Source organism: Phyllosticta citriasiana (genome assembly GCF_038021145.1).
Source record: "Phyllosticta citriasiana strain CBS 120426 chromosome Unknown IWZ02scaffold_4, whole genome shotgun sequence".
Taxonomy (NCBI): domain Eukaryota; kingdom Fungi; phylum Ascomycota; class Dothideomycetes; order Botryosphaeriales; family Phyllostictaceae; genus Phyllosticta; species Phyllosticta citriasiana.
Window position 1 is genome coordinate 1,937,347 of NW_027117281.1, and position 22,364 is coordinate 1,959,710.

At 51.2% G+C, this 22,364-nt stretch overlaps 6 protein-coding genes across 6 annotated transcripts; 3 read left to right on the top strand and 3 right to left on the bottom strand.

Annotated features, from left to right (window-relative positions):
• Nucleotides 1-332: 332 nt before the first annotated feature.
• Nucleotides 333-2,315, top strand: IWZ02DRAFT_447341 (26S proteasome subunit RPN7-domain-containing protein). Its single transcript, XM_066767280.1, has 3 exons — nt 333-918; nt 975-1,795; nt 1,846-2,315. The coding sequence occupies exons 1-3, from the start codon at nt 460-462 to the stop codon at nt 2,036-2,038; spliced, it is 1,473 nt and encodes a 490-aa protein (XP_066624799.1). The 5' UTR covers nt 333-459; the 3' UTR covers nt 2,039-2,315.
• A 331-nt stretch (nt 2,316-2,646) lies between these two features.
• IWZ02DRAFT_215384 (pyridoxal phosphate-dependent transferase) lies at nt 2,647-4,592 on the top strand. Its single transcript, XM_066762741.1, has 3 exons — nt 2,647-3,250; nt 3,303-4,099; nt 4,153-4,592. Exons 1-3 carry the CDS (start codon nt 2,839-2,841, stop codon nt 4,405-4,407), a joined length of 1,464 nt encoding a protein of 487 aa, XP_066624800.1. The 5' UTR covers nt 2,647-2,838; the 3' UTR covers nt 4,408-4,592.
• A 611-nt stretch (nt 4,593-5,203) lies between these two features.
• IWZ02DRAFT_215389 (uncharacterized protein) lies at nt 5,204-10,562 on the bottom strand. The gene is made up of 2 exons (XM_066762742.1): nt 7,375-10,562; nt 5,204-7,324 (listed from the first exon to the last, which is right to left on the bottom strand). The coding sequence occupies exons 1-2, from the start codon at nt 10,481-10,483 to the stop codon at nt 5,340-5,342; spliced, it is 5,094 nt and encodes a 1,697-aa protein (XP_066624801.1). The 5' UTR covers nt 10,484-10,562; the 3' UTR covers nt 5,204-5,339.
• Nucleotides 10,563-11,382: 820 nt separating this feature from the next.
• IWZ02DRAFT_215432 (uncharacterized protein) lies at nt 11,383-12,832 on the bottom strand. The gene is made up of 4 exons (XM_066762743.1): nt 12,642-12,832; nt 12,374-12,445; nt 12,188-12,311; nt 11,383-12,134 (listed from the first exon to the last, which is right to left on the bottom strand). The coding sequence occupies exons 2-4, from the start codon at nt 12,410-12,412 to the stop codon at nt 11,548-11,550; spliced, it is 750 nt and encodes a 249-aa protein (XP_066624802.1). The 5' UTR covers nt 12,413-12,445; nt 12,642-12,832; the 3' UTR covers nt 11,383-11,547.
• Nucleotides 12,833-13,973: 1,141 nt separating this feature from the next.
• IWZ02DRAFT_399301 (RSC complex subunit Rsc9) lies at nt 13,974-17,821 on the bottom strand. The gene is made up of 6 exons (XM_066765611.1): nt 17,653-17,821; nt 17,387-17,602; nt 17,070-17,326; nt 16,636-16,953; nt 15,562-16,576; nt 13,974-15,499 (listed from the first exon to the last, which is right to left on the bottom strand). Exons 1-6 carry the CDS (start codon nt 17,784-17,786, stop codon nt 14,371-14,373), a joined length of 3,069 nt encoding a protein of 1,022 aa, XP_066624803.1. The 5' UTR covers nt 17,787-17,821; the 3' UTR covers nt 13,974-14,370.
• Nucleotides 17,822-17,948: 127 nt separating this feature from the next.
• IWZ02DRAFT_447351 (uncharacterized protein) lies at nt 17,949-19,723 on the top strand. The gene is made up of 3 exons (XM_066767281.1): nt 17,949-18,173; nt 18,269-18,430; nt 18,487-19,723. Exons 1-3 carry the CDS (start codon nt 17,982-17,984, stop codon nt 19,498-19,500), a joined length of 1,368 nt encoding a protein of 455 aa, XP_066624804.1. The 5' UTR covers nt 17,949-17,981; the 3' UTR covers nt 19,501-19,723.
• Nucleotides 19,724-22,364: the final 2,641 nt, after the last annotated feature.

Below are 22,364 nucleotides of genomic sequence, written 5' to 3' on the forward strand. Positions count from 1 at the left end.
TTCTCTCGGCATTGTGATGATCTTGTGCTCAGCTAGCGGGAGGGACAGTAAGGTTTGGAAGGGGCCAGGGTTCCTCTAGAAAAACTCCAGAACGTAGAAACCACGGGGGTCGGCCTTGACAAGTACTGAGCAGCGATGTATGTGGAGCGGTAGAGGGTAGAGAGGGAGGCGAAGGCAGTAGAAAGGAAAGTAAGTGGATTGAGTGAAAGAGTGAACTAAAATCGTCCAAGCTCCCGGATGGAGGTTGAGGACCAAGGAAATGTGACGCTAGCCGGAGTAACGCCGCCATAGAGAGCTTGGACCCACGCCGACTCTCCGACGGGACCTGACCTACAATCTAAGCCCAGCTCCGTCGCCTCTTACAACACAAACACCTCATCCGCTCTCCTCTTCGCACCGACTTCTTCGACTTGTCCATTTCATCTGGCCGACGCCTCCACTGTGACCACTCTGGCCAAAATGGGAGACCCTCAATACGCCAAGTACCCCAACCTGTCGCTCTCGCAGCACATCTTCCACATTACCAACCCGTCATCGTCCAAGACCACCCAGGAAGCATCCCTCAAGACGCTCCAAGATGTGATCAAGGAGCACAAGATGGCGCCGCTCTACCGGCATCTTGCGCACCCTTCGGAGGGTATTCTCAATGTCCCCGGCGAAGGCACCGCACAGCAGCACGTTCGGCCACGGCGAGCTTCCTCCAGCATAGGCACGCTGCTGGCTCCTACCAAGCAACCCGCGCTGAACGTCACATTACCGTGGGATGAACAGCTCTACGAGGAGCTGCGGTCGGACAACGAGAAGGAGTTGGAGGCGATCCAGAAGGAGGAAGATGAAGCCGTCGAGAAGGCCGGTGAGACGGAGATTCAAACCGCAAGAGGGAAGAGGGCGGAATTCTGGACGCGTGTGGGAGACAAGGTTGGTATTCTAGCACTGTGGCTACAGCTTTACAGCTAACCAGGACGCGTCCACAGGACAAGGCAATCGCGGCTTACGAAGATGTCTTCGAGAAGACTGGCATCCTCGGCACCAAGATCGATCTCGTGCTCGCCATCATCCGTATAGGCCTCTTCTTCGGCGACAAGGTCCTCGTGAAGAAGTCGGTTGAGCGCGCCACTACTCTTGTCGAAAGCGGCGGTGACTGGGACCGCCGCAACCGCCTCAAGGCGTACTCTGGCCTCCACTTCCTCACCGTTCGCAATTACAACCAGGCGGCTCCGCTACTGCTGGACAGCTTGTCGACGTTTACAAGCTACGAGCTCTGCAGCTACTCGGCGCTCGTCATCTACGCCGTTCTGGCCGGTTCAGTTTCACTCAAGCGCGTCGACTTCAAGTCCAAGGTTGTGGATGCCCCGGAGATCAAGGCGATTCTTGGTGATGGGGAAGACAAACTCTCTGCTCTGACGGGCGCGCTCTCTTCAGGACCGGCTGCAGGTGACGAGGAAATGGGCGACGGACAGGCAACGTCGGCATCGGCCACGCCCTCGGCACCAGTCAACCTCACGACGCTTGGACAAACGGGACACGGCGCCGAGAGCGAAGCGCAGATCGACTTTAGTCCCTTGTCCAACCTTGTCAACAGCTTGTACCAGGGCAACTACAGCAGCTTCTTTGTGGCCCTGGCGGCGGTCGAGGAGAAGTTTCTCAGCAGCGACCGGTACCTGTACGAGCACCGGCGCTGGTACGTGCGGGAGATGCGTTTGCGGGGATACCAGCAGCTCTTGCAGAGCTACAGGGTCGTGGGTCTGCAAAGCATGGCCAATGACTTCGGCGTGTCGGTCGACTTTCTCGATAGGTAAGCATAAGGGTCGAGTGGTATGATGTGGTGCTAATCGGGCACGACAGGGACTTGGCCAAGTTCATCGCAGCGGACAGAGTACCGTGCACGGTGGACCGAGTGCGCGGCATCATTGAGACCAACAGACCCGACGACAAGAACAAGCAGTACAACGATGTGGTTAAGCAGGGCGACCAGCTCATCACAAAGCTGCAAAAGTACGGACAAGCCGTTAGGCTGAGGGGCAGCGAGCGGGGCTAAGCTGAGCGGAGTCGAGGAATGGAGGTGGATTCTATGTTAAGAAAACAAGGGGGGGAAGAGGGGGCAGAGCAGCATCTAGAATAATGCTTATCGCATGCATGCAAATGAGCAATGGCATGGTGTTGATGTGTATCTGACTATGTACCTTATCCAATGGGGTGGCACCCGTTAGCGGAGCAGGACCGGAGCGCGGGGATGAGCGTGCGCGCTCAGTCTCAGGAATAGTTGCGCGAGCCGCCAGCGCGCGAGGCTAAGAATTGATTTTTTTTTTTTTTTTTTTTTAATAACCCACGTAAACCCTCCACTCTTCTCGTCGCCCTCTCGCCTCTTCGTCCTCCCCCTCTCTTCGTCTTCGTTGGTCGTCGTTGTTGCTGTCGCGGTCTTTCGCTTCTTCTGTCTTCTTCCCAGGGTCCTCTGCTGCGAGATACGCGAGACCGGAGCTGTCGAGATCCAGATCAATATTGCGCGGGACACGAGAAGTATTCGATTGCCACAATATGAGCGGAATTGGCGGATTGGGAGTGCGCCGCATGGCCTCGTCCGGGGCGCGCGCGCAGCTGACATCGGGCGCTCGTTTTTGCCTGTCACGCTCCGCAGTCACAACCACAGTCGGCGGTACGTCCCACATCCCACGTACCACTCGACAGGGTTCCCCCCAAAGGTCCCTGCGTTCGACGACGACATTCGCTCCTGCTCCTCGCTGCTGCTGAACCTGAGCCTGAGTCGTGTTTTCTTTTTAACCAACCGACACAGCTGCTTCTCTTCTCTCCTGCTTCTCCCCGTCCTCCTCTCGCCGCACCATGTCCTCCACTCCGATCATGAAGTCCCTCAACATCGACAACATCAACCCGTACATTCGCGCCGCAAAGTACGCCGTGCGCGGCGAGCTGGCTGTCAAGAGCGAGGAGTACAGAGCACAGCTGGAGCGCGGCGAAAGGGGCAACCTGCCCTTTGACACTGTCATTGCAGCCAACATTGGCAACCCCCAGCAGCTCGACCAGAAGCCCATCACTTTCTTCAGGCAGGTTTCTAGTGTCTTGGAGAACCCCAAGCTGCTCGAGCACAAGGATGTCCTCGTGAGTGCTCTGGGATACAAGGAAGACGTCATTGCAAGGGCCGAGAAGCTGCTCAAGGCTGTTGGCAGTGTCGGTGCCTACAGTCAGAGCCAAGGTGCTCCAGCTATTCGGGACGAAGTCGCCAAGTTCATCGAGAGTAAGATTCCCTTTGTGATTCATGGCCCCCATCAATTTCTAATCGAGTGCAGGGCGAGACGGCTACTCGGCCGATCCCAAGAACATCTTCCTTAGTAATGGTGCTTCCGCTGGTGTCAATGCGCTCCTGAACGTCATTTGCGCAAGTTCCAACACCGGCGTTCTGATTCCCATCCCCCAGTACCCGCTCTACACCGCCACCCTCGCTGTCCTCAATGCCACCGCTGTGCCGTACTACCTCGACGAGTCTCAGGGCTGGGGCACCAGCCTCGCCGACATCAAGGCCTCGTACGAGAAGGCCATCTCCGAGGGTACCGACGTTCGCGCCATCGTTGTCATCAACCCTGGAAATCCTACTGGTGCCACTCTTTCCGCGGCCGACATCCGCAGTGTGATCGAATTTGCCGCGGAGAAGAAGCTCATCATCATGGCCGACGAGGTGTACCAAACCAACGTTTTCACTGGTGAATTCATCTCGTTTAAGAAGGGCCTGCGCGACCTGCAAAAGGAGCAGCCCGGCAAGTTTGACCACCTGGAGCTGGCATCGTTGCACTCCGTTTCCAAGGGCATGGTCGGCGAGTGCGGACACCGCGGTGGCTACTACGAAATGGTGGGCATCGACGAGAAGGTCCAGGCCGAGATTTACAAATACGTGAGCATTCAGCTCTGCCCGCCCGTCATCGGCCAGTGCATCGTAGAAATGATGGTCAACCCGCCCAAGGAGGGCGAACCCAGCTACCCACTCTACAAGCAAGAGTATGATGGCATCTTCGAGGCCCTGCACAAGCGTGCCACTGCGCTGTACCAGGCTTTCACCAAGATGGAGGGTGTTGAGTGCGGCGAGCCTGCAGTAAGTTATAACACAGTCTGATACAAACTTTCTACAAGCTAATGGCCAACCAGGGTTCCATGTACCTCTTCCCGACCATCAAACTTCCCGCCAAGGCCGTCGAGCAAGCTAAGAAGGAGGGTCGCCAGCCTGATGAGTTCTACGCCCTGCGCATGCTCGATGCCACGGGTATTTGCACGGTCCCCGGCTCCGGTTTCGGTCAGAAGGAGGGCACGTACCACTTCCGCACCACCTTCCTGGCGCCCGGCACCGAGTGGGTCGGCCGCATCGTCGACTTCCACAAGAAGTTCATGGACGAGTTCCGGTAGATCTTTGTTGATACCTCGAGCGAGGCGGCCAAACGACTTGGAGAAGAGCTAAAAGACTACGAGAAGCCAGAGAGCGTCTCAACGAAGACGATGTAGAAGGAGGAAAAAGAAGGGTGAAAGACGAAAGGATTTTGAAGCTCGGCATGAGTTACACCGAGCGTCCTTGGAGCTTTCACATTTTTCATTGGTTGGGAGAATACCCGCCCTTGACTGCGGTCGACTTTGGCCGCCCAAGGCGAGAGCACAGAGTTTGGACTTTACTTTGGATAGCCACCACCTGTTGTTGACTTGACGAGTTTGCTGTTATGCTTGCACCGTCCAGCCCGTCCATCCAGGTCTTGTTGATATACACTGCATTCCCAGTTCACGATGGACCTGGCCTTGCGAGAGGCAACAGTCAGACCAGTGCCGCTTCGTGTAGAAAAGGCATCATATGATCGACAATTAAAAAGAGTTCAGCTTTGCAGTGTGAAAACTGTAAATTTAGACATCCCGGCAGTCCCTAAAGTGAAGGATGACATGGTGTCTGTGGAAGACCAAAGGCATATCACAACAGCTTCATTTTGCAGATTATTCGCACCATCAATCTTCGTGTCAAACGAAACGGGACTCCGTGAGCATCAATTGTGCCTGGGTAGCACGATTTGTCTTTCTCTATAAATTCTAGTGTCAAACGAGAATCCAACAGACCAATGGAATCGTATCCTCCAGTCCCCAGTCCTGATTCAATACCCAATGTTGCTTTGCACTGTGGTGCCCCGAAGTCCGAATCTGCTTCAATATCCAAAGTGGAGAAATTGCCCAACTCATCCTGCACTCGCCACGCTCCATCGTCGACCTGAGCGGAGAGAGCATGGAGGGTTCTGGGTCACATGGTCGTCCGTATCTTACATGTCGCCTACACCGACGCAAGGTTTCAAGAGGAGCCAAGGCTACTGCTGCTGTTGCTGCTGCTGAGGTTGCGGCTTCCTCCGGTCAACACCAACATCGCGGTCCTGCAGTCCTCGCGCAGCTCCGCCACCACGATTCCTGCCTCCGCCACGGCGAGGGCCCTTGGGCACGCTTGGAAGCGGTGTGGCAGCGGTCTTCGAGGCCGGTTGGACTGATGCTTTGGCTGCAACGTTGGTGACACTACCGCTTTTGGTGGCCTTCGAGGTGTCGCCACCCCTGAACTCATTTTCGGCGTCGGGTTGCGTCTTGTTCTTCTCTTTCGGCTGCTGTCGACGGCTTTCCGCGTTCGAGTCGCCTCTTCCATTCTTCTTTGCCGAGCGCCCTGCGCCTGCAGCAGAAGAAGATGCGCCAACAGCGTCTTTTCCTTGGCCTTTCGCTGCACCAATGTCGCCGCCGCCGCTGTCGCCTCTTACCCCTGTGTTTCTTCCCTTGGAGCCCTTCTTCTTCCCCTGATCCTTCTCTTCGGTCTTCCTCCTTGCTGCCTCAATCTCCATGACCCTCCTGCTCTCCTTGTCCCACCATTCCTGGAACTCTTGCTCTTGCTGAATCTCTTGGAGGCTGCGTTTTGCTGCCGCGTCTTTGATCATGGCCTTCTCGGCTGCCTGCTGAGACAGGATCTCCTGCATTGACAGCTGCAGCGACGTTTCCGACTGCTGTACTTGCTGTATGTGGCGGATAGATTGTGGCGGCTGAGATCCGAGGGAGGATTGATTGATGGCGAACCCTTTGCCATTGGAAGAGGGCGCTGATGTGAGCTTTGTATTGTCATTGGACACGTGGGAAGATGGTTGGGGACGGTGAGGAGTTGATGGCGTCGGAGACTGAACCTGTGCCGGAGAAGTTTTGGCCTTTGCAGCTGGCCCGTTCTTCGCAATTGTTTGTCGCATGGTCAGCTGTGGTGTATTAGGCTGGCCAGTCTTTTGCTGGGACGCAGCAGGTTGTGTGGGCGATTCAGTCGTAACATTTTGAGACACAGTCTTGGTGGCCGGAAGTTTCGTTTGCCAAGGGGACGTAGATTTTGTTTCTTCGAGTGCGGTTGCGAGATGCGCTGCGGTGACCTGCTGTTGTTGCTGTTGCTTCTTGCGCTCCTTTTGTGACATCTTCGCAAAAGATGCTCCTGCGCCTCGATCATCCTTCTTTTCCTGGGCTGACAGGGCAAGTGAGATGTTCGAGGGCTTATTGGAGCTTTCGGCAGACATGATCGCCTTCAAGTCCAACTTGCTTGTTAACAGGGGTGCTGTTCCCCAAGGCTTATCCGGCGCCCGGCTTGAGGAAGTGCCGACAGGAGGGAAACCATCATCCGATAGCCACGAGCCAGTTGATCGCACGCTAGGTAAAGTTGCTGGAGTGGCTTCTTGATGCTTGCCCGATGGAGAGACAAGTTCGCGGGCTAATACTAGTGTCTGTGAAGGCGGGGGTTTCGTCGAGAGACTCCCACTGAGTTCGCCAGCTAAGTCTACCTCATCGTCCATATCGAACATGAGATCTGCAGCTGTGGTGCCTTCGGTCGAGGGCCCAAATGACGGGCTTTCAGGAAGGATCTTCATGTCTTTTCCTGACCGTCTGCGAGATTTCTGCTGAAGCGGGGAACTCGACAGCTCGTCCAAGCTTCCGGGTCTGAAAGACAATGGCCCTCGACCAACGTCCTCAGCATGCTTGTTTTGAAGTAAAAACGCGTCTATTTTAGCTCGTCTCCGGAGGTCAATCTGTTCGGCAAGACCTGGGTATTTTTCGAGCAGAAGCATCTCGGCCCTGCCACTTCTTGCGAAGGGCATGTATGCCAGTTGATTTTCTCGGACAACTTCGTCCAGCTCCAACAGCAGATCGTCGTCCAATTCATCGAGAACACCAGTCTGAAGGACTGCTTCCAAACTTAGGCAGGCGTATTCTAGTGCAGCGTCTTTGAATTCAGAGACGGCACAAGGCGAAATGGCATTAAGCAATTGGCAGACATTGCGAACGTTAACTACGGTCGATCAGCAAAAGCAAGAACGGTTACTAGCATTGCACTCTTACCGTGACGGCCAATGACCTGTTGGCAGACTTGAGACAGTCTGTCCAACATGAGCTCATTTGCCACTGACAAGACATCCATAATGTGGTCCAGGTACTCGTTGAGAGCGAGAGCTTCTCCAAGATTGTCCGAAACGAAGTCGTCGAATATCTCATCTCCGGCATCTGCATACAAATATTGCAGAACAAGCTCGAAGACTTGTTTCTCAATGTGTTCCAAGTCAACCTTGATTGCTTGATCGGGTTCAGTCCGCCTTCCTTCGAGCCATCGTCCGGCAGCGCGGCCTTTGAAGAGGCCCTCGAAGAATGGGCATCGCTGAACCATTAATGCACTGTGGACCGGGATTTCTCCATCGGCAAGCTGCACGGTGACATCTGCATCCTCAAAAAATGCAGCATCTTGAACGGCGTGCTGCATGTCCTGGGCCAAGGACCGGCGCGGTTTGATCATTTGACGTACGGCCGGTTCTAATTGCTTCAGCTCCAGCTTCGCTGCCAATCTCATCAACTCAGTTCGGACTTGACGGTAACGATGCGCCATGGATGGAGACTGTCTCGTATAGTGCCAAAAGTCAACGACCTTGTCCGTGTAGACGTAGAGGACGAGATTGAACAGAGTCAGCGAGTCCACGCTATGCAGGGTCATGACAACTCGGCCAGATTCTTCTGTGTTGAAAGACACCAAATCTCCGAATTGCGGATCTGAGAGCGTGTGAGGACCAAATCTCCGTAGCGCAGATAACGCTTGCCGCAGGACCTTGCTGCGACTTGCAATGATGAATTGATGGGCTGGGATTTGAACATCGGCCAGTGTTGATGCAACCACCATGTCGTACTCCGATGCTTCCACCATTCCCGTGACATCCTTGAGGTCTTGCTCCAAGTCGTCCGAGTCAAGGACACGTCTGACAAGATGGTGGAATCCTGAAGGATTTTCAGGACTGGACGGAGTGGCACTGTTGCTATGCATATCGATTTCCTCGAACCAATCGTTGAAAGGCAACAGCGGCTGGATGTCGTCCCAAAGGGCTTGCTCATCAACCGGGATCTGCTTCCTCGTGACGTCACAGTCCTTGCGGACAGCGGCGTAAGCACCAAATGCAGAGGCTCGGACGGCAACGACTCTTGTGAGACCAGGCACTCGTTGAAACTTGTAGTCCTTTGGCTTGTAGTCCCCAGTTCCAGAGGCTGTTGCGTCCTTGATCTTGGTTCTTTTGACTCTGCGCCAAACGGTGCCGGCATCAGTGGTGAGAATGATGGATCCATCTTGGTCAATGTCAACGTCGCGCGCAGCCATATGGCCCTTCTTCAATGACCATATCCGGTAAGGCTGCGAAAGAGCACCCCGGATCTTGCTTGGGTTCGTTGTGGAGGTATCTCTGTCTTGGGCCGTCTCAGAGCGCTTGTTTACAGTGACGGTGTAAATCTCTCCAGCTGTAGACATGGCGCAGATTGAATCTCCTCCGGAAGTAATCTTGCAGATTTGGTTGGGCTTGCTGTCGTATCTGGTGGTAAGGAAGCTCGACTTGAGGAAGTGGTTTGAAAAGCCATCCAGTGGAAAGGCGAGCTTCGCATAACCATAGTTTGCGAACACCCATACCTCATGGTTTTCCAAAAGACAAATCGTGGCCCTGTCGATGGCACTGACGGTCCTAATTGGCGATGTGAATAGCGAAGCAGCAACACGACGTGGAGTGACCTGGAATTCCAAGGATCGTGCGTCCGAATCAACAATTCCTAGTTGACCTTCGTTTTTCCCAAATGTGTACAGGGCAGACGAGGTGTGCGCTACCGAGTGAAGCCTTGAGGCCGCGACACCCGTGACAGCCTCTTTCTTGAGGGGACCGAATATCTGTCGAGGCAACGTTTGAATTGGGTCCTCATCTTTTACGGCGGTCTTCGGCAGGCTGTATCCTAATTGCCCGTAGGCGTTGTTACCCCAAGAAAATATCTCTCCCTCGTCCGAAACGGCAAGCGTGTGGTTTTGGCCCAACGCGACTGCGAGAACTCGCTTGTGTGCAAGTCCTCCCCCTTCGATACACACAAACTGAAATTGGGTTGTTTCACTGCCTGTTCCAAGTCGGCCACCAGGACCATGACCGCAAATGTACAGATTGGCCTCTGGATCAGAAGTAATAACAGCAGTGTGGAGCTTGGAAAGCTGGACGTCCTGGACGACCAAGGAGGTGCTCCGTATGAAGGCAGGAAGATCGGATATCATCAAATCATGAGAAGTCGGAAGCCGTCTTTCAGGATCTTCCATGTATTTTCTCTCCAGATGCTCGCGGTAGAATCGCTTGAGAAGATGGTCCGGCCGCCGGAGGACTGGACGTTCGGGGTATTGTCTATCGTCCTCATCGCCAAATCCAAGTGTGACGTTTCTGTTGCTTCCGAACATGAATAACTCGTCCCCAGCGATGTCAACTAATGGCGCAATTTTCCGTCGAGACGGTCGGTCATCATCTCCAGATTCTTCGTACTGCCAGGTTTCCTCGTGATCGCCCTCATCTCCACTGCCGACCCATTCATGGAGCTGTGGGCGCAAGGTGCGATCCTTGATGGTGGTGGCGAATAGGTCCAGTGGCCCGTTGCCTTCGCGATCCTTGATCTTCACGAGCCCGCCAGCATGAGCAACCACTCCACCAGTGCCATGACCAAGCGCATCCTTCACATCACGGTCGATGATTGCGCGCGCGATCGAAATATTGCCGAAGTAGAAGGCGCGATGTAGTGATGTCCAGCCGTTTTCGAAGTCTTGGGAGTAAAGATCAATCTGAGGATGTTCCAAGAGCGCCGTGGCGAAATCGAAGGAGCTCTCGCCAGTAGAAGTCGCGGCGTGGTGGAGAATGGTCAGACCGTTGGCATCCTTGGAATTGATATCTGCCCTCGTCAAGGTAATGAATCCCCTGGATCTGGTCGCGAGGTCTGCCTTTTGCCTTGTCATCATTGTTGGGCTCGTTCCTAGACTGCTTGGGCTTTCCAGGCTGGTGGCAAGAATGGATTGACCAGCGCTCCGTCTCGGCGGCGGTGCCGCGCGAAAATTGCCTTCCAGCAAGTGCCGGAAGTTCTCGAGGTCATCTTCAAAGTAGTACTTCCAAAGATGCCCACTCATGTGCAGCGACAGATGTGTCGGAGACGAGCTTCCGTGTGCTTCGGCGATGAGGCGACCTGGCTATGACTGCGAAGAGCCAAGGCGATTTAAAGGTGCCCGAATGCGAAGCGCAAGGAAGTCTCCGGCGGAGAGGAGGAGGTTTGAGCGCAAGAGAAGGCTCAAGAATGATGGGCAAATGGCGGACGCGGACGGGCGCAGGCGGGGCAGCGGGCGAGACGCGATGACGAGGTCACGACCGATCGAGAGGCTTTGGACGAGGCACGAGCAGCGGAGGCTGGAGACGGCGGTCGCGTTGACGAGATTGATTCGTGGTAGAGAAATAGCGCAGTCGAGGGCAGGCTTCGAGACAAACAGCAGCTTGGACGGGTTGGATGAAGGCGAGATGGACGCAGCGAGCGCAAGGCGACGACGGGAGTTGATAAGATATGATGATGAATAATGCCGCGGATGATGTTCGCGGGACAGTCGAAACGCGACCAAGGAGTAGACAGTCCAACGACAACAATCTTACGTTTCTCACTTTCACGTCAACCACACATGCGTCTCAAGCTCGAGTCCGTCAGCCCGTCCATCGATCCCTTATAATTGTCTACCTACCTAGCTCGACCTTGTTCAACGTGAGTGACGGCGCCGCGGCATGCTCCAACACGAACGGCCCGCCGGCTTGCTTGGCCGATGAGGGACGAGAGCTCACACACGTGCTGTCGCCGTTTGTCACAGGCTCGTCGACATGACGTCTTCAGGCTTTGGTTCTCTACCTACGCTTCAGTCACTCCGACTCCGCCCTCCGCTCTGTGGCTTTGGGCCTCGGCCGTGTATCTACAATAACCCCGCATGCGAAAAACACTCCACACACATTCATCAACTGCGCCAGATGCGAAATAACATTTTGATTGGTTTGATACACTGCTAGTACAATTTATGTCGCCCGGGTGACCGGAATTATTTACGAAACAAGACCCGTATTACAGAGGAAAAAGAGTGACAATGGGGAAAAGCGCGTCCAGCAAGTCTTTCGGTCCCATTTGCGCCTTGGCTTCAAGCTCAGGTTCAACTCGCCCACCTTACATGGCCATCAGCGTGGCGACAAAGGCCGCAAACATCGAGCCGATGGCGATCGTGGTCTTTCCGGAACCGCTCGTGCTACCACTCGACGAGGCAGACGAGGAAGAGGTCGCCTGCGCAACCTTGATGCCGTAGCTGGTGCCGGTCGAGACAACTGGCGTAGCGGCACCAGGAGTGTTGCCCGCAAAGGTGGTCGTGTAGACCGACGAGGCAGTCGTGGTAGCCGTGCAGGCAGTCCAGGTGGTCCAGGGTGCATTGGTGGACCAAGGACCCGAGGTCCAGCCAGACCAAGAGCTAGGAGGGCAAGCAGAGCCTCCCCACCAGTTCGTCCAAGGACCGTTGGTCCACGGGCCAGAAGAACCAAAGTTACCCCAGCCGTTCTTGCCGTTGCCGCTGCCAAAGGGGCCAACACCGTTGCCGTTGGCCCATCCCGCAGCGCCGACGCTGCCCCCATTGGCGTTGGCCCAGGAAGACCAAGCCGAAGGCCAAGCGCTTCCACCAGACGTGACGGCGAAGGTGGCTTCAGGGGCAGCCGTGATGGTGACACCGTTGTTCACACAAATTTGCGCAATGGCTTGGTAGGCGGCTTTTCCAGAGTCATTAGTGTGCCTGCCCAATCCAAGGGTTCAAGGAACTCACAGTTCTTGTCCGAATCGCTGCAGCTGGAGGAGCTGATGCAAGAGTTGAAGTCGTCAATGGCCGTGGTGTTCTTGCAGAGGCTGGAACCCTGGCTCCAGTCGTTCCACTTGTTGGCGCAGTTGTTCTAGCGGTGTGTGTTAGCACAACAAACCCCATTGTCAGACGTTTGGGATATCAAGGTCCTACAGCGCAGTTTGCGGGCCATGCGAAAGCCTGGCTGGCCATTGAGGCCACGGCAGCGACGAGGATGGTCTGAGACTTCATTTTGGAGTAGGTCAAGATTTTGGTTCTTGTGTGTCTTTGTTGCTTTGGGTAAAGAGAGGTTGGGAGAATTGTTGGTGAAGCAACCGGAGCAGAAGAGCGGTGTGATTACTTATAGGAAAAGAGGCCCAACGGAGCCAACGTCATTAGACTGACAGGCGGTTGCAGGAAGAGACGTCGCTGACGCGCTTACCGGACGTCGGCTGCATTGTCAGCGAGGTGACAGTAAAGGGTCAGCCCTATGTCGGACATGGAGGAGCGGGGAGCCGCTAGACGCCAACAGTGAGATTGACGCGTGTTTCCTGGCCAAACTGTTTAGTTTGTGGCCACTGGTCCCAGCCACCGACACCTGGGGATAGCCAGTCGGCCGAGTCGTCGACGACACCAGCCACCCTTCGACGACGACGTCAAGTCTCTGCGCCTCTTCCTGCTGACTCTTGACAACCGGACGAGATGCATCCTACTGGCCCCTGGGTCATCTCTCGCGCCGTGGGACACTTGACAGTTGAGCTTGCAACACCTCTCACGACATTCCTACGGCTCCCTCGGCCCTTATTCGTTTTGTCGCCCCCTCTTCTTTTGCCGCTTGAGCAAACAAAAAGTTTCCGGCTACCCAGATAGCGAACGCGGAACTCGGGTCATGGCAAGCACCGCTTCAATGCATCTAGATCCGAACACCCGTTGGTTTCGCTTCTTCCAGGACGCCATGACGAAATCCCCGGGAGTATTTTGTTTGTTCCTTATTTTTTTTATTTTTTTTCCCTTCCTCTCAATCTCCTCCGACACGTTGGTTGAGCAACTTTGTGAGTGACGGCGGCTAGAGGACATGATGCTCGATTGCTTTTACGCGACAGCCTGCCCAGGACTGGGCGCTGATGTCCCTGATGATTGATGCGGCCTCCGCCTGGTGATTGCATTGTGCGCTGCAACGTACGTTGCTTTTGATCAAGTGATTTTTTCTGCGTGCCATTATGCGGATCCCAGTCTGGCTCGTTTCCGTTGCAGAGACGCCGCCGCCATGCATCCCAAAGAAGTAGTCGACCATCTTGTCAATTGAATGCTATAAGACATGCGCACATTGGATCTTCTGTTGATCCGATGTCGATGAAGTCCTGGTGCATTTTGAAGATTTCCATGAACAGATCAATAGCTTTCCGGTGCTGTTACGGCACTCATGATGCTGGCTGTGCCATGCGACACTTGGTTGTGGCGGACATGGTCGAGAATGTTGCCCATGGCAATGTAGGCGCTACGATGACGAATGCTTTCTCCATGGTGACGACTGCTAAAGCAGAGGGCGACCGGCTGATGTTTTGGCTGATCTCGGCGGTGACACGAAAAGATGCCGTGGGACTCGACTGTTGAGACGACCGTGGGAATGGCTATGCCGCAAAAGGAAGATGAGGAGTGCAGTCAAGCATTGCCAGCGGGGATCTCACCTTGCATGCCCAGCTTCTAGCTGCCGCGACGTTGTTCGGCACTGACGCGGCCGCTGCAGACTGTCCAGAGTCAGTTGACCGCTCGTTGGGCACAAAAATATCCATTACTTCTGCGACCCCTCGGTGGGATCTAGTGAGTGCTTACAAAAGCTCCGTCAAACAGAAACAGAACCGTCATGGTGGAAGCTTTCCTTCAGGTTGGTCCCTGCATGCTGGTCGAGCGGCACCAGCACCAGCCACGCGGGCGGATCCATTCCAACATCCTTGCACCGTTGCCCGCTTGCAATCGGCTGTGCAATTAGTTGATTCTACTTGCTTAGCTCTGAGCCTCATTTCCGGGGTATGTTGAAGTCATCTCTAAGACGCCGACGACGCCGACGATCAACGCCGTGCCAGCCCTTGTGGCTCCCGCTTCTTTCCTAGTCCTGGCCTTGGCCATCCTGAAGTAACGCCAACTCTATCATACATGCCGTCCCATGCTTTTCACCCATCGACATCCACGACTTCACAGATCAAGTCGTGAAGAGGTTCCTTGAGCGACTGGTTGTGTGCCATGACGAAGAACAAGTCCTCCATGACCGGCGCGAAGGCTTTTCGCACCCAATTTTCTCCCTGTGCGCTGACTGTTTTCTCGCTACCAGCGTCCGTGACCATGGCATCAACGTCCGCCTTAGTGTCCCGCCCTTCAGAGACCATGGCCAACCGTCGCGCGAGATTGCGCAAAACCATGACGGAGCCCCCAGAAAGGCCTTGCGCAACTGTCAGTCCATCAAAGGCCGTGTTGAGCCACTTCATTTCGCTGGGATGGTCCATCCGAGTCCCACTGTACCCGCGATGTCTTCCGTTGAGTAGCCCGTAGGGCCCGTACGACGCTTGTTGGGGATGCTGGCTTGTCGTCCGTGTTGGCACATTTGAAGCTGGGGCACACTGATTGTGTGGGTTCCGTTGCGGGGCCTTGTCTGAGCTGTCTGGCAAGTGCGTAATCACATGTCGTGCAACATCGAGAACAGCTGCTCCTTCTCCGTTCCTCGAAAATCGCCGACAGCCTCCCCAGAGACAGTCGTGTTTCTTTTCTGGCGTCGCGCTTCCCTCTTTCACCCCGTTGGTTGGCGACTCCTCCACATGCCATTTGCCGTTGGCATCTTTCAAGCATCCAAGATGCGTTGACAGAACGTGATCCCACATCTGCTTGGCTTCTTTGACAAACTCGCCACATTCCTCGCCGCCTGCTTTTGGTTCGTCCGGAAAGGCTGATTCTGAAAGCCACATGCATTGGATAAAAGGTCTATTTCGGGAATCCACGGGAGTCGTCCTTGGGCGAATTCCTTTGATCGTGTACTTCGACGTCCCTCCGGAATTCACAACTTGAGCCGACGCTATTGGAAATGTGGTCGAGACATTCGTAATGAAATCTTTTGCAGCCATCAGAGGCTTTGGTGGTTTTCCCTGGCTTGCGGGAGGCGCACTGCTGCCTGGAGTTGAAGGAAGAGATGATGCCTGATGTTGGGCTTGCATTTTCTGAAGTGGCCCGTTGAATGCTGCATTGTACGCTGTCCAGAGCGCGATCTGAGTGATTTCGCCGCTTGGGTCCTCCTCGAAGCATGTTTTCAGCCTTTGAAGTTTGTCAGTTCGATCTCAAAAACATTTGGCAAAAATTTGGCAAAAGAAACGCACCATTGCGAGCTGCGGTCAGGCTCATCAACTGCAATCAGCTGCTCAATCACCGCGCTTGCGAGCTTCGCTGCCGTCTCAGGGGAAGGAGGTGGTGCTCTCGCAGCCAGTCGAGTCGGGGCGGGAGTCCTCGCGGTTTGTGCATTGTGGAGTAACAGCCTTGTGAGCACCCTGACCAGTCCCTCCACATCAACGTTCTCAGCCAGGGTCACAACATTCTCAGTGGTCGTTGTGTAGAGGTAGAGGAAGTCCAAACATGCCTCTCTAAGATGCTCGTCCTCTACAAGCATCCATTCGCATACCTGTTGGACAGTCCGCGCAGGGATGTTTGAAAGCTCATAGCTTGTACTTGCGCTCATGGCCAGGCGAGAAAGAGCACGAAGAGAAGTAATGATGAGGGCTCTATCGCTCGAGTCTAGCTGTGCGAGGAGCGTCTGGTACAAAGGATGATCGGAGTTGAGGATCCAGTATCTTGTCAGCTGTTCCGCAATCTCCACAGCATAGTGCTTCAGTTCTACAACCGACGCGCGGCGCGGTAGGTTGAGGGCAATGGTTATGAAGTCCCGGATCTGCGGGAGCTGGGAAACATAATATGCATTAGCGTCGAGCATGACAAGATTCCGGACGACCAGACCGGCCTCGTGGATACGACCAAGAGCTTCGCTGAAGTCCTTTGTTTGAACCTCGTCGTCTGTCAGTATCAAAGGCGTGTGCGAGTGAATTTTTTTCAAGAGATCCGAGGTTCCACTGATTCCATTCAGTGTGTCGTTGCGTTGGAGCATGGTTTCTTCCTCGACATAGCATATCTCCCACCGGATACCGTAGAACAAGGTGCTAACTTCGAGCAGCCTCTCTATGAGTGCTTCGGCGAGGCCAGGGAAGCCGTCGAATCGATATTTGTCGCCGCGCTCGTGGGAGATTTTGACGAGGTGGTGAAGTGCGTAGGCTTCTTCCTCGACATTGCCCGACTTGAGGGCCAGCAGTGCACGAATGTATATATTTGGCCCGGCGAATCCGGCTAAGATGATCATCAGTCTCAACATGAACTTGAGGGGTTGGATCTCACGGTCAACATACTGCCTGGAAGCATCATTCCTTTATTCTGGTAGGACAGTCCAGACTTGCGGCTGGCAAGCCTGTTCCGCAAATTGCGAAAATGCTCGGGATTGTTGCTTGGCGATATTACCGGCTTTACATTGGACGGGAGTACTGGTTTCGGTTCATAATTGGTGATTAGGCTCGTGATATTACCACTGGATCCATAGACGCCATTCTGCTGTGTATGAGAGTTGGTAGCTGGAGTTGGGGAGTGATGATGGCCGCTAGATCGAGTCTGCCGAGTCGCGCTCGTCTCCTGCTGGAAAAGAATTCGCTGTGGAGGCGCATTTCGAAGGGCTGTATGTTGGGAATCAGTCGACGTTCGGTATGCACCACTTGTGGCAATAGACTCTGAAGACAATCTTCTGCTCAAGAGCTGTGGGATTGACGCCACTAGCTTTGCTATTACTCACCTCTGGTGACCCTACCACCGGTGCTGCCAGGCTCGTCGATGTCCATCCTGTCTTCTCTCGGGGTTTGCTGTTCGTCTTCTCCTGAATCGTCGCTGTCCTTTTCCTGGCCGTTTGCCAACTTGTCAGGCACACTAATCGTCGACGCGACAAAGTTGTCCTTGGTGCGCGTGAGCAGATCGCCTCCTCTGGCAGATACGTCTTCCAGAATCTCTTTTGGCGGAGGTTCCTTGTGATGGAAGTCGCTTATCTCGAAGGCTCTGCGCTCTCGGTCAGCGTCGCAGGCACGGATGCGATGGGGGATGCAAGGGCGTACGCACGCAAGGTTCTTGTAGTAGATTGTCTTGACCAGAAAGGCTTGTGTGGTGGCATTGGCGTGCGAGGGAAGGAATTCAGCAGCAATTCTCCGCCATGCCAACTTGTTGTTCCTCGTATCGGAAACGCGATCGTAGCCGCCTTCTTCACAGACGCGCTTGTAGAGGCGCAAGAGGTTAATGTGGCGCTGGCCAACCTTGGGGTCGCGCTCTAGGGTTGTACTGCGACACGAGTGAGCGGTGGGCTAAGATGGGCAGAGACGGAGGTGTACCCTCTGTTGGCGTGGTAGCGTTCGAGTGTGTTGAGGAAATGATCGTATTCGGGGGAATGGACTTGGTCTGCGGAGAGTTGGCGCGGTCTGGCAGGTGCCATGGTGATGGGCGAAACGAGAAAAGAGTCTCTCATGCGTCGCGCGGTGACAGGGCCGACGCGCACGATCAACGGCCTGGGGACGCTCCTTCCTTGCTTGCCTTGCGGCCCTAATGCCTGGATGCCTGGCGCCCATGGGCGCTCGCCAAACATGCCTCTTTGGGACTCACTGCTTGACTGCTGCTACATCCAACTTCACTCACCTCACTGCATCTTTACCCGCCATCCACCATGTCCTCTCTGACCTCCCTTCCGCTCTGCAAGTACTCTTGCACCCCACAGCAGTCAGAGCCTTTCCAGTGGTTCCACATCTCATCGCCCGGCTTGTTCGTCGTCTTCGACTTCTCTCAACCTGCACACGCCCAACATGGGGAGTTTGGTCCTGCTCGACTTCTCAAAGTAGTTCAAGGAGCAGAGTTGCTGGTACGGAAGCCAGTGCCCCTCTTACAAGAGCTCACTGTCCCCGCTTTCCGCATTTATTCATTCTTTGCCTCTCCCCGCCCTAACCGTCTGCGCAGGAAACGGTCGACGTTGTGCGCAACGTTCAACAAGCAGATGCCATGCTAGCAGATGCACGGAATAGGAGCCATCACCTTCGCATCCACGAACTTCCCATTTCGGCCATGATTCGCCGAGGTACGCCCATCGTGGCAATCAAGTACAGTCTGCCAGATGGAATGGTGCGCCTGGCCTCTTGCGTGTCCAAATCCGCTTCCCTTGTGCTCACTTCAGGCAGACGAGGAGATTCCAACTGAGGTTCCCATCCGAGGGTGACTTTCGGATTGCTCACGACATTCTTTACAGAGCTGGAATTCAGATTTCCGAGAGCCCTGCTCTTTCCAAACCCGTTTGCCGGGCTTCATCTTCCCACTCTGTGCCCAACTTTGCATCGTCGCTTCCGCCCTCCTCTCCTCCAAAGGTAGATGTTTGGCATGCCAGACAGGAACCCAGGCGTCCTGCAAGTTCCGCACTGTCCGGGTCCCAAATTCCAACTCTTCTTGAAAGGCCGTCTTTTCGACCGTCTACAGCACCCACAACTGATCTTGGACGTCCCGGTTACATGCCTCCAAGGCGTGAATTGCCTTTTCCTCGCCCGTCTTCCAGCTCGACGCAATCTTTGCCTGGATCAAGGTCATCTTCGAAAGCAAAGACAGCCCCGACCAACGATACTGACAAGCAAAGGCGCAACGGCTCGCTCACTTCTTCGGCAGATTTGCCACCTTTGATGCCACCAAGACTTGCTCGCCCTCCAGATCGAGACATTGCCTCTTCAGGCACAACAGCTTTCGGCATCGGTGCTTCTGAACTTGAATCGCCTCACCAAGTCGAGCAGCGTTTCCAAGGTATGAATGACCTGAATGCGCCTCAACAGCATCGCCCACCCTCTGCCTTAGCGGCAACCTTTTGGAAAAGGCCCTCCACGAGCGCATATGCCACGTCGAGCGACCGAATTGAATCTGATCAAAGCGCCTACTTTGATTCTGGGGCACTTGTACCTCAGAGCGCCAACGACCATATGTCTCCTCGCATGTGTGAAACCTCTGGTGGCGACGGAACACTTACAAAGTCAACCCGCGCCATGGCAACTTCATGGGACGCTGACATCGCCGGCTATTCAAGTCAATCTGTACAGGATCGAGAGCACCAGCTAGACGACTTATTTGCTCACTGCATTCATGACGATGACTTTTTGCTACTTTGCCAGGATGTTGCTTCTCGTTGGCATCGCTTTTATCTAGGCTCGATCTAGGCATCTTTTAAGTCTCCCTATTAAGGATCCTAATTTATTTATTTATTTATTTATTTAGTTTAACGTCACTCTTAAGTCTAAGATAATAAGAGACGAGGATAGCTATCCTAATAGTACATGATTAGCTAATATATAATACCGTCTAGTAGGTTTAGACTATATTAGACTAGTATATATACATATAGCATTTCTCTCTAGTAGTATTTTTAATGGTTATGATTAGACATTTTAGGCTAAGCCCTTATAGTAAAATTACTAAATTAGTAATATAGGTAGGAATAAGTAAATACTAAACGAGTATAAGATAATAAAGGAAATAGGTATGTTTTATAGGTAGGAGAGTTAAATATATAAAGATATATATATATCCCTATAACTCCTTAACCCTACTATATAGTAGGTTCTCTCTCTATATACTACTATTTAGTAGCTATTTAAGTATTTTACATAAAGGTTAGAGTAGCCTTTATAGTTTCTAAGTTTTTAAAGAGGTTTATATATATATTTATATATTTTATTTAACGTCCCTCTAGAGTTAAAGACTATTAGAGACGAGGGTCTAAGACCCTAATAGTCTAGTAGCTATATAAACTATAGTCCTCTAACCTCTTTAAAGAGAGAGAGAGAATCTATACCTCTTTAGCTTTTCCTTTTTAGTAGAGAATTTAATGATTATAATGAGATAATTCGGGCTAAACCCTTATAGGTATATCACCTAGTAGGTAATATATAAAAGGAGAAAGGAGTAACTATAGTTAATAAAAGAGATAAAAAGAGAAGAGTAGAAGAGTAGTCTAGGTAGGTCTTCTATAGGTCTCTTTAGCCTATACCTCTTATCTCTAAACTCTTATAGAGAGTAGGTAAGGGAAAGATCTATATAAAATTAGATATTTAATAAGCTTTCTACTAAATATAACTTTAAGAATAGTCTAAAGAATATACTACCTTCTACATAAGGTATAGATTATTTAAATACCGCGTTTTACCCTTTAGGCTAAGTAATAGGCCCGCTTCCTTTTAATACTTTATTAACTAAGTTCTCTTTAACTACTTAGATGACTTTATTATTACTTTTATAGATGATATTCTTATTATTTCTAAAGACCTATATAAACATACCTAATACATTATTAAAGTTCTATAATAACTATATAAAGCTAGATTATAAGCTAATATAAAAAAGAGTGAATTCTCTACTACTTATACGAAATTTTTAGGATATATTATCTCTATAGAGGGTATATTAATAGACCTATAAAAATTTAAACCTATTTATACTTAGTAATTACCTATAACCCTTTAATTTCTTTAGTCTTTCCTAGGATTCTATAGCTTCTACTAGAGATTTCTTCCTAACTATAGGTAAATTAGCTAGCTACTAGAAAGACTATACTCTAAAGTGAAATAGTACTAACTAGGGCTAGTTAAAGAGGAATCTTTTAGGAATCTTAAGAAACTAATATGTAGTAAATTACTTTAAGCTAACTATAATCCTACTCTAGATACTTATATAGAAATAGATATAAGTAATAGAGTAGTTACTAGAGTCCTTTCATAATATTAAGCTAACTATGAATAGAGGCTAGTATCTTTTTATTTAAAAGTAATATTAGATACTAACCTCCGTTATAGAATACTATATAAAGAACTCCTAGCTATTATATTAGGACTAGAGGAATAGAGATCTATACTTATAGGCCTCTATAAACCTTTCCTTATAATTATAGACTACTAGGCTTTAGAATACTTTACTTCTAAATACTAGTTATCCGCATAATAAGTAAGATAGGCTAAATAACTTACTAAGTACTATATTTAGTTCACTTACTAACTAGGAAAGGAGAACATTATTACTAATATTCTTATAAGAAAATAAGAGTAGCTTAAGATCTAAAAGGAAAAGGTAAAGGCTATATAAGAGTAGTATCTTATTCCCTCTTCCTAGGTAGTCCTACTTATAATAATAGAGCTAAAAATCTTACCGCTAATAACTCTAATTAATAAACTCCTCCGCGTAAATAGAGAAAACCTAGATCTAGAACCTTAGAGAGAAATAGCTTACCTTTAACCTAGAAATGAATTAAATTAGAAAATATAAAATAGATTACTTCTTAATTATGGCGTACTAGTTATTCCTAACTAGGATAACCTTTACGTAAGAATAATTAAAGTAATATATACTACCTATATTACTACCTATCCTAGAATTAATAAAATGTAAAAGCTACTATATTAATATTACTATTAGCCCGGCTAAAGTTATACTATAGAGAGATATTACTAAAACTACTATATTTACCGCTAAAACTATAAATTTACTAATAAGATACCTAGTCTTTTATACCCCTTACCTATCCCTAACCGTCCTTAGTAATATCTAGCTATAGATTTTAAGGAGATACCCTAAGACTAGAAGGGATTTAACTATATTTTAGTTATTATAGACTAATTATCCTAAAGGACCTTTAGCCTACCTTATATAAAGAAAATTAACGCTAAAGGAGTAGTAGCTTACCTTTACTATAAGCATATCTACTAAATCTTTAGAAATCTAGAAAGTATACTATCTAATAGAGGTTCCTAGTTCATTTTAGCCTTTACGTATAAACTATATAGGTTAACTAGTATTAAATAGCACTTTAACTTAGCTTATTACTCTTAGATAAATAGAATTACTAAAATAGTTAACTAGGTCCTTATATACTAACTATAACTCTTTATAAATTACTATTAAAATAACTAGTTAGATCTTTTACTATTAATAGATCTTACCTAAGCTACTCTTCTATATAAGGCTATAGGTCTTAAGCTAGTAGAAGTAGATCTTAGCTTCCTACTACGTATATACTATAACTAGACTTCTT